A 16,999-nucleotide genomic window follows, 5' to 3' on the forward strand; every position below is an offset into this window, starting at 1 on the left:
GGAGTAATTTGTGATTATACAACGTTAAATATAAATAAATAAAATTTGCGAATTTGAAGGAATTTGTAACAAATTAGAAATAAACACATGTGCATTTCATTTTCAAACGTGAGATAAAGCAAATTTCTTAGCTCAAAAAAAAAAAAAAAAAAGCAAAAAGACATTTTATAATTTAATTAAATAAGAGGGTTAATTAGAGTGAAGGATATATCATTTCTGTTTTGATCTTGGATTTTGGTATTAGGAAATTTCATATCAAACCTCTCTCTCTCTGGGTAGGTGGTGTCTGTGTGCGTGCTCACACAGAGCGACCCGAACCCGACTCCGAAACCCATACCCAGTTAGTTCCTCCCTCTATCTCTCTCTTCACGCACTCACCCACTCTCCTCTTCGATTTCGCGGCCGATCGCTCTACGGCGTCTCCGCCTTCGTCTCCGGCTACAAGTTCCAATTAATTCCCTCGCATTTTCATTCATCTACTATTTTCTTGCTCTGTTACAAGTAAGTTATACTGCACTCTCTCTTTCCTTTTCTCTCGCTCTATATCTCTATGTCAGTATGTGTGTATGTATATAGAGGAATGTACAACGATATGTGTGCGTTGTAATTGTATCTTTTATACGCTTTTGTATTTAGGCGTATGCATGTGAATCAATCGGATAGATTAAGAGGATGGGGAACAAGAAAAGAAATCTTGCGGCGCGTCCTAAACAATCGCCGGCGGCTTCACCGGCGGCGGTGACTAAGCAAGTCGTCGACGGAGCCGCCGGAACCGCTGATGGTCTAAGTTCAGATGAACTGGAGCCTAGCCTGAGTCCCGATACCCCCAATCCTGCTGCTGAGAGTAAGATCCTATCGCTGAAGTCGATTGAATCGGACGCTTCTTCTGAAGCTAATGTCAAACTCGATTGCGACCGAGCCCTTATGGCGCTTCGGCGCGGGAACCATACCAAGGCTCTGAAGTTGGCGAAGGAGTTATGTCAGCGGTACGAAAAGTCGCCTCATTTGGCTATTGTTTACAGAATTCAAAGTACTGTATGTAGCAAGGTGGCCTCTCTTATCGAAGACCAAAACGTCAAGTACCGGCATTTGAGGCGCGCAATTGACTCGGCTCGTAGAGCAGTGGAGTTGTCGTCGAACTCGATCGAGTTCGGGCATTTCTACGCGAACTTGCTGTTTGAATCAGCCAATGAAGCGAAGGAGTATGAGGAGGTCGTGCGGGAATGTGAGCGTTTGCTGGCAATTGAAAACCCTGTCGATCCTGCTACGGAGAGCTCACAGGAGGAGAGCCAGCAAAAGCTATCAACGCCAGAAGCTCGAATTGGTAATGTGCAGAATGAGATAAGACAGCTGATCCAAAAGGCTAATATTGCCTCGATATCGTCCTGGATGAAGAATTTGGGAAACGGGGATGACAAGTTTCGGCTGATTCCATTAAGGAGGATCACGGAGGATCCAATGGAGGGGAGGTTGCCTCCAACTAGGAGGCCCAATGAGATTAAGAAGGCCACCAAGACACAAGAAGAGCGAAGGAAGGAGATTGAAGTTAGAGTTGCTGCAGCTAGGTTGTTGCAGCAGAAGTCTGAGGTGCCCCAGTTGGAAAATGAGGGCGACAAGACTGATAAGGGATTGGATTCACTTTCAGCATCTGGTCAGAGAGCTGGTGACCGGCGGAAGTCTAGCAATACAAGGAAAAGTCAATCTTGTGCGGAAAACAGGGATTTTGTGAGGTCATTTTGGAATTCCATTAGTGTTGATAAGAAGAGAGACTTACTTAAAATTGGGGTTTCTGATCTTAAATCCCATTTCGCTTGGTTGAAGGATGGCTTGGCAAATGAAGTTTTATTAGAAGCCTTGTCTTTTGCTGAGACTAATAGTGGTAGGAAGTGGAGATTCTTGGTTTGCTGCAGGTGTAACGAGAGATTTGCGGATTCTGATTCTCACTTGCGTCACATTACGGAAGAACACATGGCAAGACTTTTGCCTAAAATGAAGTCAATGTTGCCTGAAGAGGTTAATAGTGAATGGACTATGATGCTTCTTAATTGTGCTTGGAAGCCCGTGGATGTGTCAGCTGTAGTTAAAATGGTTCGAAATCAAACAAAATGTAAAGATTCTGAATTTGTCGAGGATTGCACTTTGGGGAAAAATATGGGGGATTGTGACGACAAACTTCCCAACATACAGCCTGGACAATGTCATGAGGACAATGGCTCTATGGCTTACTGTTCTGTTGCTGATAGCTGGCCTGTATCTGATGACTCTGAGTGTTTAAAGCTTCTTGAGAGAATATCTGCTGCATTTGAGGTGCTTGTCAGGAATAAATGTCTTGCAACAAGCCATGTTAACTGGGTGATACAAATTGCGTTTGATGAATTACAGAATATGAATTTAGGATTCCAGCTTCTTAACAATGAGGTGATGCAAACACCTATGTGCATTTGCTTTTTGGGAGTCTCCGAGCTTCAGAAAATCCTCAATCTCTTACAGGATTTATCTCATTCTTGTGGTTTAGGTAGAAATTCTGATAAAAGTATTAGTATCATGGATGATGCTAATAATGCTAGCCAAAGTCTAGAGATTAAGGAGTTACTTGTTCTCAGTGCAGATGCATTATTTGTACTTCTTGATGAATGTTTGTTATCAGATGAATCCCCTCATATTAGCAGTCATCGTGATGCCACAGGCAAGGCTGGAGCTGTTGCTTCTGCAGTGGTCAGCAATGTGAATAATAATGATTCCAGTGCTTTTCTGTCCTGGATATATGCAGGTCCAACTAGTGGAGAAGAATTAGCATCATGGATGCGTGTAAAAGAAGAAAAAGCAAGTGAAGGAATGGAAATACTCCAGATGATTGAGAAGGAGTTTTATCAATTACAGAGCCTCTGTGAGCAAAAATGTGAGCATTTAAACTACGAAGAAGCGTTACAAGCAGTAGAAAAGCTCTGTGTTGAAGAAAATAGGAAGAGGAAAGAATCCAGAGACTATGTCCATCAAAGTTTTGATTCTATTCTGAAGCAGCGGAGAGAGGAGTTGGAGAGTGACAATGATGGGACGACAGTCAGAAGTCGATTTGAGTTAGATGCTGTATTAAACATTATAAAAGAAGCAGAAGCTCCGAATGTCAATCAATTTGGTTATGAGGAAACATATTGTGGTTTGACGTCTCAGTTATGTGATTTGGAATCTGGTGAAGACTATATGCTTCGAGTGGAGACTTGTATAGAAGCTTCAATCCGAAGACACAAAGAACATATACAAGTGGAGGTCAGTGTTTTTCAGTTTTGATATGCTTTCATTAGTTGAGGACGGGCACTTATAATTTTTGGTTGCTTTGTCATGCAGCTTAGCAAAACTGATGCAAAGTTAATGCGAAATGTTAATGTCTTGGAGCAGTTGAAACTTAAGCTTGGCTCTATTGCTGTCCATGATTATCATTCAATATTGCTGCCTCTTGTGAAGTCATACCTGAGGGTTTGTATTCATCGAGTTGAAAATTTGCCTTAGTCTTTAGCAGTTATTTCTTGATTGTATCTATGCTTTTATTCTCTTCTTACAGGCACATTTGGAGAGATTAGCTCAGAAGGATGCCACAGACAAGTCTGATGCTGCAAGAGAAGCATTTTTAGCAGAACTTGCTCTTGATGACTCTAAGAAGGTTGTCAGGGGGGGAAGTGATAATTCGAGACATGCTCAGGAGAAAACAAAGGATAAGAAAAAGAACAAGGAATCTAGGAAAGCCAAATATTCAAAGGTTTCGATTGTTTGGTGTGATTTTTTTTAGGTGGTGGTTGTAAATATGTGTAGAAACAAGCATGACAATAAATGTGAAGCTCACCTGTTTCCCCTCCCTGTGGTGTGTCTTTATTTATTTTTTTCTTTCTTCCACAGGTTACTGGTGTTTCTGAGCCACAGAAACATGATGATGAGATTGATGACCCAGTGTAAGTGTCCTTCTCTCACTGCTCAAATTAATTTCACTCTTTAGTTAATTGCTCTCTAATCAGTATTTTTTACCGGTCTATGAAATAAGGCACATTCATTTTAATGTATGTATATTGTCTCTTGCTGCAGTTCCTTACCAGTTGCATATGATGCCGATCATCCAGATTCTGAGATCATTGTTTCTGTGGATGGTGATAAAATACAGCAACAGGAAGAGGAACTCAGGCGAAGAATTGAACTTGAAGCAGAGGAAAGAAAGCTTGAAGAAACTTTGGAGTTCCAAAGACGAATGGAGAATGAAGCTAAACAGAAGCACCTTGCTGAGCAACATAAAAAAGCAACACAAACATATCATGAGAACGTGGCAGAGGGGATGCATGATGCAAGCTTGAAATTTGATTCTGTTGATTTAGATGCAAGTGAGCAATTTAAACCTTCAACGCTGGTAAGCATTATTTGGTTGCAAATGCTGTGTTTTATTCACTCTCTTTCTGATAAGAGCAAGATATTGAATTTGATACTGGAGTTTATTTAAAAAGCATTTGGGTTCGCTTTAATTTGGAAACAATGTACTTTTAAAGAGGATCTTGGAGTCTTTGAAAAACCCAATGAATTTGCACTCTTTTAGGAGCACTTGGCAAGCAAGTCAGAGGAAATCCTCGCGCCTCACCATTCTGCACTGCCTATCAACTATTCTGCCACTCCCTGTACTCAAATTAGCAGAGATAATCAGGCCAAAATTGTACAAGGTGGATTATTTTTTTTTCTTTTTTTTTTAGATGAGAGTTGGGATGCACTTTAGAACTGCTATAATGGTCTCTTTTATTACAGCAGGCCTTCCTAATGAAGGAATTACCGAGGATGGTTTTGTGCCTTCTGAACGACGATCTGGAAGAAGCAGAAGAAAGCAAAAGAGTTCTGTCAAAGCTCCTGTTGGAAAGCATCAATCCTTGTCATCGCCAAGGGAAAGTGTTGAAGTTGGGAGTTCACTTACTGAGGGTGGTTTAATAGAAGTCCATAGTAGCAGCAGTAAGTTCCAGAATTAATTGACTCTGCACCTAATTATTATTATTAATATTTTAAGTATGATAATAAAAACAAAGTCATACACATGTGGTAGATTTTTTTCAATTATGTTTGTATTCCGTTGCTATTTCGGGTCAAACTACATTTTTCTAAATGGTTACTACGTTAATGTAGTTGCTCTTCATTAACTTTTCTAACTATCTATTTTGTTATTATATATCAATAAAAAAGAAAGGCACAGTTCTCGTGAAGGTTTTATATTTAACGACATTTCTAGATACCTTGTTATCGTAGTCATAGAGGATTGGTTGTGCTAGTGTTTTTAAATTCCTACTTTTTGGTGACGAAAATTGTAGAATATTGTTTTAACAGTTTATGAAAGATCGAGTGATTTTTGCATTTTTAAAAGATGGTTCTATTGGCACTCATTTTTTCTCTCCTTACCCTTTTTTTTAATTAATTATTTATTTACAAATATATCATTGTATAACATGACACCTGTAGGTTTAAACGATAAAATGTTATTTCTTAACCTAAGCATCCCACAACATATTTAGTATTACATTTATTATTTTTAAGAAATTAAAATTATACAAAATGTGAGCAATTAGTTAACAAAATATTGATGTGGAAAAATGTGTTTTAATGGTTAAATGATAAAACTAATGAATACTAAAGTATAAGGTGGAGAATTTTTTTTATCAGTGTCATTGTCTATTTAACAGAGTGCCAATAAATTCAATTCTCTTGAAGATGCGTTTATAATATTTTTCAAAAGGATAACTAATTAACTAATTGAGTTTTTTTTAGTATTTAAACAGATTTGTATAATAATTCTTAAAAACTAAACTATTCCACTTAGATTTTTTTTTTGTTTTTTATTTAAATTTAAATTTGAATTAGGATTTATTTTATATTTAAATTTGTTTTATATTTAAATTTAAATTATTGTTATGTAGTTTTGAAGCATCTGGATTTTTTTTTGAATTAGGTTTATAAATATCTCCATGAATTAATGAGGAGTAGTTTATTATACCAGCTTATCTCTGCATTCTTTTTTCTCTTGTACTGCCTCGTTCAGTTGACACATATAAACTTCTGTTATTTAAATCAGTTAAGTCTGTATTGGGAGACGATGAGGGTAAATCATTAAGACACGTACAAGCAGAAGACGATGATGAAGAAAGGTTCCAAGCTGACCTAAAAAAGGCTGTGCGCCAAAGCCTTGGTAAAATTTCTGTAACATAATTTAAGTTTAACTATTAATTATTGTTTATATGTTATGTGATTGAATCTAAACTGGACTTCATTTTCTTTTTTAAGAATTAGAATTATAGCTTATGACATGTGTACACCATGAAGTTATTTTGTTTACCTTATAAGATCTTTCTTAGTGTAAAGTTCTGTCACTTCCTTCCATAAGCATGTAAACTTCTTTGTCACTTCCTTCCCTAAGCAAATCAGGAAACAAAATACTTGCTCTATACCATAGATAATCAAAACCTTTAATGAAAAAATATTTTCTTTAACTAATAATTTTCTCTTCTTGTTCTGGAAGTTTCAATATATATGTTCAATATTTTAGTGATTAAAAAGACCAAAGAGTTCAATGATTGGCTCAATCAATAAATTGGCAGTAAAAAAATGAGGCACAAACACGACCCATTTGTTCTGGAAGTTTCACTATATATGTTCAAATTTTTCTCTTCTTGTTAAGTCAAATTATCTCTTTTCACCAGTGAGCAGATCTTACAGTGGTTCTTTGTTACCTTGTGTATCGGTTTATGTTACTGGTGTACTGTTTAACCTTATACTTGTGCTGTTTTACAGACACATTTGAAGCACAGAAAAAGCTGCCCTCTGTTTCTAGTTTGAAGATGCTGCAAATGGCTTCTGGAGAAGTAGATAGTGGGAGTGGTGCATCCAATGATGACCAAGTGGATAATATGATCAAAGATAATAAAGTTGGTGCAGGATTGAAAAATGAAGTTGGTGAATACAATTGCTTTCTGAATGTAATTATACAGGTGAGTTTCTTATGATGAGTTAGTTGTGGAATGTATAATCTTTGTGCGTCTTTCTTTTATCTAATTTTGTCAGCACATTGACTGTTTTGACTTTTATTTTGTATACAGTCATTATGGCACATTAGACGGTTTCGAGATGAATTCCTGCAGAAGGCAACATCAGAGCATGTTCATATGGGTGATCCATGTGTTGTCTGTGCACTATATGAAATTTTCTCTGCCTTGAGTATTGCATCTATTGATTCATGGAAAGAAGCAGTCGCTCCTACTTCTTTGAGAATAGCTTTGAGCAACCTATATCCAGATAGTAATTTCTTCCAAGAGGTAACCTGTTTTTGCATAATTACTAGGATAGTTATTTTCATTATCTGCTCATGAGTCTGGCATAATTTGCATTTTGTAAGGTTTGATTGAGATGTGTGAAATTTCAGGCTCAGATGAATGATGCTTCTGAAGTATTGGGAGTAATATTTGACTGCCTTCACCGGTCATTTACTCCTGGTTCAAGCATTTCTGATACTGAATCAGTGGCAAGTAGCTGCATGGGGTCTTGGGATTGTGCAAGCAATACTTGTATTGTGCATTCCATTTTTGGAATGGACATTTTCGAACGTATGAATTGCTACAATTGTGGACTGGAGTCTAGGCATCTCAAGTACACCTCTTTCTTTCACAATATAAATGCCAGTGCTCTCCGGACAATGAAGGTATGAACTTTTTACTTATGGTTGAGAACTTACTGATGCTGTCTTGTGGGTTGGTTGGTTCATCTAATCTTGATGTTTTTTTTGCTATTAAGGTCATGTGTGCTGAAAGTTCTTTCCATGAGCTTTTAAATTTTGTTGAGTTGAATCATCAGTTGGCATGTGATCCTGAGGCTGGAGGCTGTGGGAAGCTTAACTACATCCACCACATTCTCTCATCTCCACCACATGTTTTCACTACGGGTGAGTTAACACAACAGTTTTTGAGTGAATTCACTTTTATTAAAGGAGCTAGGAAGAACGCCACATGTTAACTAGAGATATACTTTGTCTTGCAGTTCTTGGATGGCAAAACACTTCTGAGAGTGTTGATGATATAAGAGCAACATTATCGGCTTTTAATACTGAGATAGATATCAGTGCCATTTATCGTGGTCTAGATCCAAAGAACACACATGGCTTGGTTTCTGTGGTATGTATATTTTGAAAAATCTTGAAGCACACGGTTATTTACTCTTCGTACTGCAAAATTTCATGTAAATAAAATAGAAATCTTTTGTTCGGTTGACAAAAATAATTATCCTTCTTATCCATTGAACTTATCTAGCTTTGCCCTTTCCTCTTGGATTCAAAAGAATGGTTTTCATTATAGTTTTTATCTAATCTGCAATATGTGAAATATACATTTATTTTTCATTAGGTTTGCTATTATGGGCAACACTATCGTTGCTATGCGTACAGTCACGATCATGGACAGTGGATTATGTATGATGATAAAACTGTCGAGGTAAATTCTTTTTCAGTCTAGTACCATGGTATCTTACTAGCCATCTTTCCCTGTCTTACAATTTCTGCTTCATGTCCAGGTAATTGGTAGCTGGGATGGTGTTCTTGATTCGTGTGAAAGAGGGCATTGGCAACCTCAACTCCTTCTATTTGAAGCTGTTAACTAGAATTTTTGCAGAACCCATCACATTTTTGCTTTGAGGTTGTATGTGTAAGTGCATCTGTTTGAAGTCCTCAAAGTTCTGCTGACACTGATTTTTATGTGGTAATACTTGCAAGCTGGTTCCAGTTTTAGATGAAAATGTTTCAATAGAAAATCCAGAGCGGTGTAAAGTTTTTGATAATGGGATAAGGCCAAACAAATTTGTTGGAGCAACCGATCCCCAGGGAATAATCATGTCTCAAAGAAGAGCCTTTAAGCATTTGACACAGTTGCAGCAGCAGCTATTATTAAAAGCATGCATAATTGGGGGTAAAGGTCTCTTGAATTTTAATTACCTTTTATTTCTTGGACATCTACAATAAGATGGCTTTTTTAATGGAGGGCTTAGTAGAAGGTTCTGTGGCTTTGAAAGAACATTGTTAGCCACTTACGGTCGAAGGTCGAAGCATATATAGCATGTAGCTTGTAACAGCAGCAGGGGAATATAGTTTTTAGATTGAGAAATATTTGTTTAGCTGTTTCGAATTCCCCGAAAATTTTTGAAAGAGGTTTTGTACAGATCACAGTATAGCCCATGGCTTGTTGAGTCTTCAACTGTAGGATATACAGTGAATTTCTTTTATCTTTCTTGGTCATTTTGATGCCAATCCCCTAAAGTTGACAAACTGTTATGCTACTAAAAATTTGTTCGTAATGCCATAAATTTTCTTTTCAATTGATCTCATGCATTGCTATCGCATGTAAATGTATGCAGTTAACAATTTTCTTTTGTTCTCTGTTCAGTCTTCTTATTAAGTAATTGTAGACGGTCACAGTTTCGCATGTATATATTCCTTCTGCATCTTAGGGTTTTCAAACCAATGAGATTTTTTTTTAATCAAATTTTAACATTCGTTGCCTTTTCTGCTAGTTGTTATTTGTATCTTTCTACATTTGTGCCATATGTATAATGCAAGATGCATATTTGTCGTTGGAAACACATAATATGATTTTAACACTTGATTTGAAATTTCGATAATAACGCCCAATCACAGTTTTTTTTTTCCTTTTTCTTGGGGAGAATATTAGAATCAGTTTGTGATATGTTAGGAACAGTTTGGTGCAGCAGCTATGATTTTGAATTAATGTAGCTGAATCTAAGTGTTTCTAAACTAGATGTTTAGATTACTTTTATGGCATGTTTTCTATTGTGAGAAGGGACATTTCATGTTATTAGGTGAAGTTTTTTAATATGTGCATAAGTTACTATCTCAAATATATAATAATTTTAATTTTTAGATAAAATTACCCTTAACATTCAAACATTCATTTTCTCTTTCAATCCGAACTCTCTCTCTAACATCTCTCTCTCGTTATAATCTTGTAGATCTAAAAAAAATACCAAAATTTAAAAAAAAAAATCTGAAATAGATATTTGAGTGAAAAAATATGAACCTCCAAAGTTTTTGTCAAATTTCAGTATGGAGTATCGAAATTGCATCGAAAAAATTCGTTTTGGCTAAAAATCAAGTTTTCATGATTGCATTGCAACAACATCGAAACACCATCGATTTTGCATCAAAAAATTATCGTTTTGGCAAAAAAAAAACAAGTTTTCATGATTGCATTGCAAGAGCATCGAAACATCATCGATTTTGCATCAAAATTGCATCGAAAAAGCATCATTTTGGCCAAAAATAAAGTTTTCATGATTGCATCGGAACAACATCGAAACACCATCAATTTTGTATCGAAAAAGCATCGTTTTAGCCAAAAATCAAGTTTAATGATTGCATCGCAAGAGCATCGAAATTGCATCGAAATACTATCGAAAAAAAATGGCTCAACTTATAAGCCGAGAGACTAAAAGGTTCGACTTATGAGTCGAGGGTTTATAAGGCCTGACTTATAAGTCGAGGGCTTACAAGGCTCGACTTACGAGTCAGAGGTTTACAAGGCCCGACTTATAAGTTGAGGGTTTACAAGGCTCGACTTACGAGTCGAGGGTTTACAAGGCCCGACTTATAAGTTGAGGGTTTACAAGGCTCGACTTACGAGTCGAGGGTTTACAAGGCCCGACTTATAAGTCGAGGGTTTACAAGGCTCAACTTACGAGTCAAGGGTTTACAAGGCTCGACTTATGAGTTGAGGGTTTACAAGGCTCGACTTATGAGTCGAGGGTTCACAAGGCTCAACTTATGACTCGAGGGTTTGCAAGGGCCAACTTATAAGTCGTGATTGACATTATGCGCACTGAGTGCAGGCCATTATGGCTAGGCCACCCTGGGAGTGCATCATGCACTTAACTGGCTCAGATGCCATATGAATAAATGGAAGTGTGACACGCACTTGTGTTATCCTATGGTCACTTACTTGTACAGTGTGTATGCTTGGTTTCAGTTATTACTGTTAAGCATGCTGTTATATTCTGTTGACTATCTGAATCTGTTAATATGTTTTCTTGCAGAGTCTTTTGGCTCACGGGTGCTTTGCGGTGCAAGTAAGGGTAAGTAGAAGCTTGACCAGCCATGAGATTGAGAGCGTTAGGGGCGATTTGTACATATGCAGTCTGCTTGACCGCCATGGCCGAGGTATCGCAGGGGAACTAGGGTTGGACCCTGTTTTGCCGCTTAAGTCGGCTTATTTTGTAATCCCTGAGTTGTAAACAAATTTTCAAACTTGTATTTTGGGATCCCATGTAAAAATTAAAGTTTTATTTTAATAGAAATGTTTATTCCTTGACCAAGATTTTTAATACATGAACCCTTAGTGGCTTAATCACATATTTTAGTCCAAATGACTCGTTTAACAAGTTCAACACAAATTTAAACACATGTGGTAACATACCCTAATTAGAGGGATTTACAACTTGGTACCAGAGCTGCCAAGTTTTAAGGGTTCCTGATGATGGACTGGGCATGCACACTCGCCGCTAAAGAGAAGCTCGACTCAGGGTTTGGTTACTATTAATATAGTTATGTGTGTAATTTCTTAAATGAATATATATGCCTTACCTATTTGTTTAAATAGAAAGTATGAGTTATTCTGATAGGGCTTGGCCCTTGACTGCTATATGCTTTTTAAAGATGTGCTTATTAGCACAATAGTGCCTTGTAAAAGCTGTAGGATTGCTTATAAGCATCATTATTGCTCTTAAATGTCAGAAACACTTATTAGCGGGTCTATATGTGCATGTATGCTAGGAAATGCTTATTAGCACCGTTAAATGTTAAAAGGAATGTTTATTAGCATCGCTATTTGTCTATGCGTGCCAAAAAAATGCTTATTAGCATCGTTATTGCTCTTGAATGTTAGAAATACTTAATAGCATTATGTTATGTATATGAATGTTAAGAACGTGCTTATTAGCACCTTGTCTGAGCATGAATATGAATCGACATGCTTATTAGCATGGCTATATATATGTGTGAACTACTGGGATGCTTATTAACTTTGTCGATGCATGTGAATGCTTATTTGATCGGTTTTGAATCATGGGATGACATGGAGTATTGTTATTATTACCGGATAAGCATAGTCATTGATTGCAGCTAGACTTGGAAGTATGCTTCCAGGGCAATCCAATGAGCCAGTTGGTGCTGGAACTCAGGTTGGAAGTAATGACCAGGGAACCCTCCGCCGGCTCATGAAAACTGGAAACAGGTGCTTGCTGATCTGCAAGCTAGGCTGCAGAGGCAGGGAGAAGAGATTTGTGAGTTGGGACAACAGCAGGTTCCGGCAGGGAACGTTGCGTCAGTGTCACCATCTGTTGCTACAATACCGGCCGTATAACAACAGTCTGAGATAGAGAACCGTTGGGAGTTGTTATATGAACAGTTCAGGAAGTAGCACCTTCTCGTTTTTTAGGGTAGTGCAGATCCACTCAAGGCAGAGCAGTGGATGAGTATGATTACATCCATCCAAGACTTTATGAGGATGGTGGGCAACGAGAGAGTGGCCTATGCCATGTATATGTTTCGGGAGGATGCCCGAATCTGGTGGGAGGTAGTATCCCCGACTAGGAACATTAATACCCTGGATTGGGAAGACTTTAGAACTTAGTTCAATGAAAAGTATTATAATGAGATAGTTAGAGCTGCAAAAGCTAAAGAGTTCAGTAAACGGCTGCAAGGGATATGACAGTGATGGAGTATGCACTGAGGTTTGATAGATTAGCCAAGTTCACTGCAGAATTGGTGCCCACCGATGGAACAAGAAGGAAATATTCCTTCAGGGGCTACGATCTATGATAGCCCAAGATGTCAGAATTACAACAGTACCCGGAGTGACGACATGCACTCAGGTAGTAAAAAGAGCTCTTACTACAGAGTGTGCTGAGAACAAGATCTAGCGCGAGAGCGCGGCCAGAAGGGATACCGGGAGAATGGGACCTCCCTTTACAGGATCTGGTAGGGGCGGAGGCCTTAATGACAAGAAGAGAAAGACTCAGATACTGTTTTGGCCTCTGGCTCTGATAGGAGGCCACGAGGTGTATGGTTTAGCCGCAGAGTGATAATGGGAACTGGAGGACATATCTAGGGTGTGCCAGATGTAGAAGATGTCATCTAGGGGAGTGTTAGGTGAAGGCCTACTTTTTATGTGGAATTGTGGGGAACCTCAAGAAAGACTGCCCAAGAGTGAAGAAATAGGAGCCGAAAAAGGAGGACAACTCGACTCCGGTTCGAGTGTTCGCTCTGACGCAGGTTGAGGTTGAGGCTAGACCCTCAGTAGTGATAGGTCGACTTTCTAGTGCTGACATTTCTTATACTGTACTGATGAACTCTGGTGCTACACACTCTTATGTTTCTAGTAAGATTATTGATAGACTGTGTAGACCATGTGATTACCATGCTGCAGGGTTCGGGACATTATTACCCACTAGGGAGTTGGTAGTATCCAAGAGACGGGTCAAATCACTGCCAATGATAGTCGACGACAAAGAGTTGTCAGTTGACTTAGTAGGGTTGGTTATGACCGACTTTGACATGATTTTTGGGTATGGATTGGTTAAGAGAAGTATGGGGCAACCATAGACTGCAAGAAAATGATGGTAACCTTTGAGCCTGAGGGTGAAGATCCTTTTGGTATTTATTGGCACTGTTTATGGACCCCGTGTACTTCGATATCTGTATTGAGTGCCAGAGACCTATTGCAAGGAGGTTGCATAAGATTCCTGGCCAGCGTGGTGGATACCACTCAGGTCATGCCAGTGGGACCAGAAGAGACTGGGTTAGTCTGTGAATTCCTAGATGTGTTTCCAGAGGAATTACCAGGGTAGCCGCCACACATAGAGATAGAATTTGTTATTGAATTGGCACCTAGGATAGAGCCAGTGTCTAGGGCACTATACAAAATGGTCCCAATAGAGTTGAAAGAACTGAAGGTACAATTATAGGAGTTGTTAGACTTGGATTTTGTCAGACCCAGTTTCTCACCATGAGGTGCGTCAGTCCTATTTGTGAAGAAGGGGGATGGTTCTCTGAGGATGTGCATAGACTGCAGAGAGCTGAATAAGTTGATCATTACGAACAGGTGTCCTCTGCCAATGATAGATGATCTGTTTGATCAATTATAGGGAGTAAAGTTGCTGGTGGGCTAGTTGGCCAACATTACGCTACAGTCTACACTGTTGGAGAGAATAAAGGAAGGTCGGTTGGGTGATCCACAACTGACGAGGATCAGAGGAGACATCCTAGCTGGGGTAGCTAGGGACTATACAATATCAGATATAGGTTTACTGAGATATAAAGGCTGGATCCGTGTTCCGATGGATACTGTTATCAGATGGGAGATTCTGGATGAATCTCACATTGCCCCGTACTCTTTGCTTCCTGGAACCACGAAGATGTATCAGGACCTGAGGACTTTATAATGGTGGCCGGGGATGAAGAGGGATGTAACCAAGTATGTGGCCAAGTGTCTGACGTGTTAGCAAGACAAGGTCGAACATTAGAGACCAGCGGGGCTATTACAACCCTTGGATATCACAAGGTGGAAATGGGAAGACATCACCATGGATTTTGTGGTGGGATTTCCCAGGACAGTGGGTCAACGCGATTCGGTGTGGGTTATCATAGACTGATACACCAAATCGGCTCACTTTTTACCAGTGAGGACGACTTATACAGTTGACCAATATGCAGATCTCTATGTAAGAGAGATAGTACGCCTTCATGGAACTCCGAGGTCGATCGTGTCAGATTGGGACCCCACATTTACTTCCAAGTTTTGGGGAAGTTTGCAGAAGGCGATGGGCACGCAACTGAAGTTTGGTACAACTTATCATCCTTAGACAGATGGACAATCTGAGAGGACGATACAAATATTAGAAGACATGCTACGAGCATGTGTGCTGGACCTTGAAAGGTCCTGGAGTAAATATTTGCCTTTGATAGATTTTTCCTACAATAACAACTATCAGTCGACCATTGAGGTGGCTCCTTATAGGATGTTGTGCGGTAGGAAATGCAGATTTCCCATTCATTAGGATGAGATAGGGGAAATGAAATACTTGGGTCTTGAGGCAGTTCAGAGGACCAATGAGGCTAATGAGAAGATTAGAGTTCGGATGCTCGCTTCTCAAAGTAGACAGAAAAGTTATGCTGATCCAAAATGCGGGAACGTGAAGTTCCAAGTGGGAGACTAGGCCTTCCTTAGATTCTCATCATGGTAAGGGGTGAGGAGATTTGGGAAAAGGGCGAGCAAAGCCCTAGAAATGTGAGACCATGTGAGATCCTGGAGGGGATCGGTTAGGAGGCCAATAGATTGGCCTTACCTCCGGCGCTGTCAGCCGTACACAATGTATTCTATATTTTGACACCTCAGAAGTATGTGTTAAACGTGACTCATATATTGAGTTATGAGGGTCTGGAGCTTCAGGCAGATCTCTCCTGTGAGAAACAACTAGTCCAGACACTAGACAAAATGGACAAGGTCCTGAGAAACAAAATCATACCTTTAGCTAAGGTATTATGGAGGAACAGCAAGTTCGAGGAGATGACTTGGGGGTGAGAGTCCAACAGGCTGGATCAGTATTTCGAGCTGTTCAGGTAAAATTTCGAGGACGAAATTCCTGTAAGGAGGTGATAGTTGTAACGCCCCAATTTTCCTAATATGGCTTAGTGCCTGGATTAGGGGGTTAGGAGGCAATAATTGAATTAATTAGATGCTTATGTGTTATGAGCTTATTATTATGTGAATTATATTATGATATGATTATGTTTGCATGTTTAAGTGTATTAAATATGCATGTGGGCTCGTTTTTTATTAGAAGAGCATTTTCGTAATTTTGACCCGTTGAGGGTATAATTGTAAATATTTGTGATATATAATTGTGACCATATTATTATGTGGATATATTAGAGTTACCTGGCACGAGGCATCCTAGGGAGCTAGTTAGCAGAAAGGTCACAACGGGGTAAAATACCGGGCTCGGGGTAAGCTTAGGGATATATTGGTAGTTTGGTAAATTACCGGGAATTATAGAGTAATAGGAATTAATTGATGATTATTGGTTGATAGATTATTTGAGATTATATGAGATAATTTGAGATTAGCAGGAATTATGCCAAATGACAATTTTGCCCTTAGGAGTAACCTTTGAGGTTAAATGGGGCAAGGGGCATTGTGGTCATTTGACCACATGGGTCAATTAACCAAGCCAGTAGCTGAGCTTAGGCTCATTCAAGTACAAGGCATTCTTTGAGGCTTGGGAGCACTTCACTTTGAGGAACACACAAGGCACTTCAACTTAGGCCAAGTATTGAATTTTGGTGAAGATTTAAGTGGAATCTTGTGGAGTGGCAACTGAAGGCTAGGAGTAAAGGTTTCTAGGGCCCTCATCAACCTTAAGGAATTCAAAATTCAGGGGTGAGATTCCCATATTTTGATATTCAAAGGTATTCTTGAGTTTTTATGGTTTTTGATTCCTAGTTAAGTGTCTATGGGTGTTTGTGGTAGTTTGAGTAGTGGGTTTTGTTGCCTAGGCCTAGTGAGTTGTTTTTGTGACTGGAATTCTGTTAAAAACATTGTGTTGGGTCAGGTTGGAGGTTTGAATTTGTTGGAAATCGCAAGATGGAATTTGGGGAAGAGCACTTAAGTTCTAGGCATATTTTTAGTTTCTAGCGACCTAGAGCGACCGCGCTAGGTCGAGCATGACCGCGCTAGGTCAAGCATGACCGCGCTAGTGTCCCAGAAAAGGGGAAATTGGAATCCAATTTGGGGGTTCGAGTTGAGGGGCGCTATCGTGCTAGGGGTTGGTGCGACCGTGCAAATGGCCCAGAAGTCCCAATATTTCTGTGGGTGCGACCGCGCCAAGGGCCCTGAAATGCTAGTTTTTCAGATTTTTTGAGCTAGGCCCGGGGGCTCGA

The 16,999-nt window shown here is 39.2% G+C and overlaps 1 protein-coding gene across 2 annotated transcripts; it reads left to right on the top strand.

Moving 5' to 3' along the window:
* The first annotated feature begins 199 nt into the window (after nt 1–199).
* LOC133830455 (uncharacterized) lies at nt 200–9,366 on the top strand. Of its 2 annotated transcripts, none has more exons than XM_062260428.1 (16): nt 200–501; nt 637–3,267; nt 3,346–3,474; nt 3,560–3,754; nt 3,892–3,944; nt 4,075–4,390; nt 4,574–4,694; nt 4,777–4,974; nt 6,086–6,199; nt 6,802–6,998; nt 7,107–7,322; nt 7,430–7,705; nt 7,798–7,945; nt 8,041–8,174; nt 8,403–8,489; nt 8,569–9,366. In XM_062260428.1, exons 2-16 carry the CDS (start codon nt 673–675, stop codon nt 8,653–8,655), a joined length of 4,866 nt encoding a protein of 1,621 aa, XP_062116412.1. In that variant the 5' UTR covers nt 200–501; nt 637–672; the 3' UTR covers nt 8,656–9,366. The 2 variants fall into 2 exon arrangements, with proteins under 2 accessions (XP_062116412.1, XP_062116413.1); XM_062260429.1 differs by having other exon boundaries at nt 4,780–4,974.
* The last annotated feature ends 7,633 nt before the right edge of the window (nt 9,367–16,999 follow it).

Source organism: Humulus lupulus, chromosome 4 (assembly GCF_963169125.1).
Source record: "Humulus lupulus chromosome 4, drHumLupu1.1, whole genome shotgun sequence".
Lineage (NCBI taxonomy): Eukaryota > Viridiplantae > Streptophyta > Magnoliopsida > Rosales > Cannabaceae > Humulus > Humulus lupulus.

Excerpts from the sequence above, each read along its gene's own strand:
- LOC133830455 (XM_062260428.1), top strand. The coding sequence starts at position 673 with ATGGGGAACAAGAAAAGAAATCTTGCGGCGCGTCCTAAACAATCGCCG. Across the intron at positions 3,755-3,891 it reads GGAAAGCCAAATATTCAAAG|GTTACTGGTGTTTCTGAGCC; the intron begins GTTTCGATTGTT and ends TTTCTTCCACAG. Across the intron at positions 3,945-4,074 it reads GATGAGATTGATGACCCAGT|TTCCTTACCAGTTGCATATG; the intron begins GTAAGTGTCCTT and ends CTCTTGCTGCAG.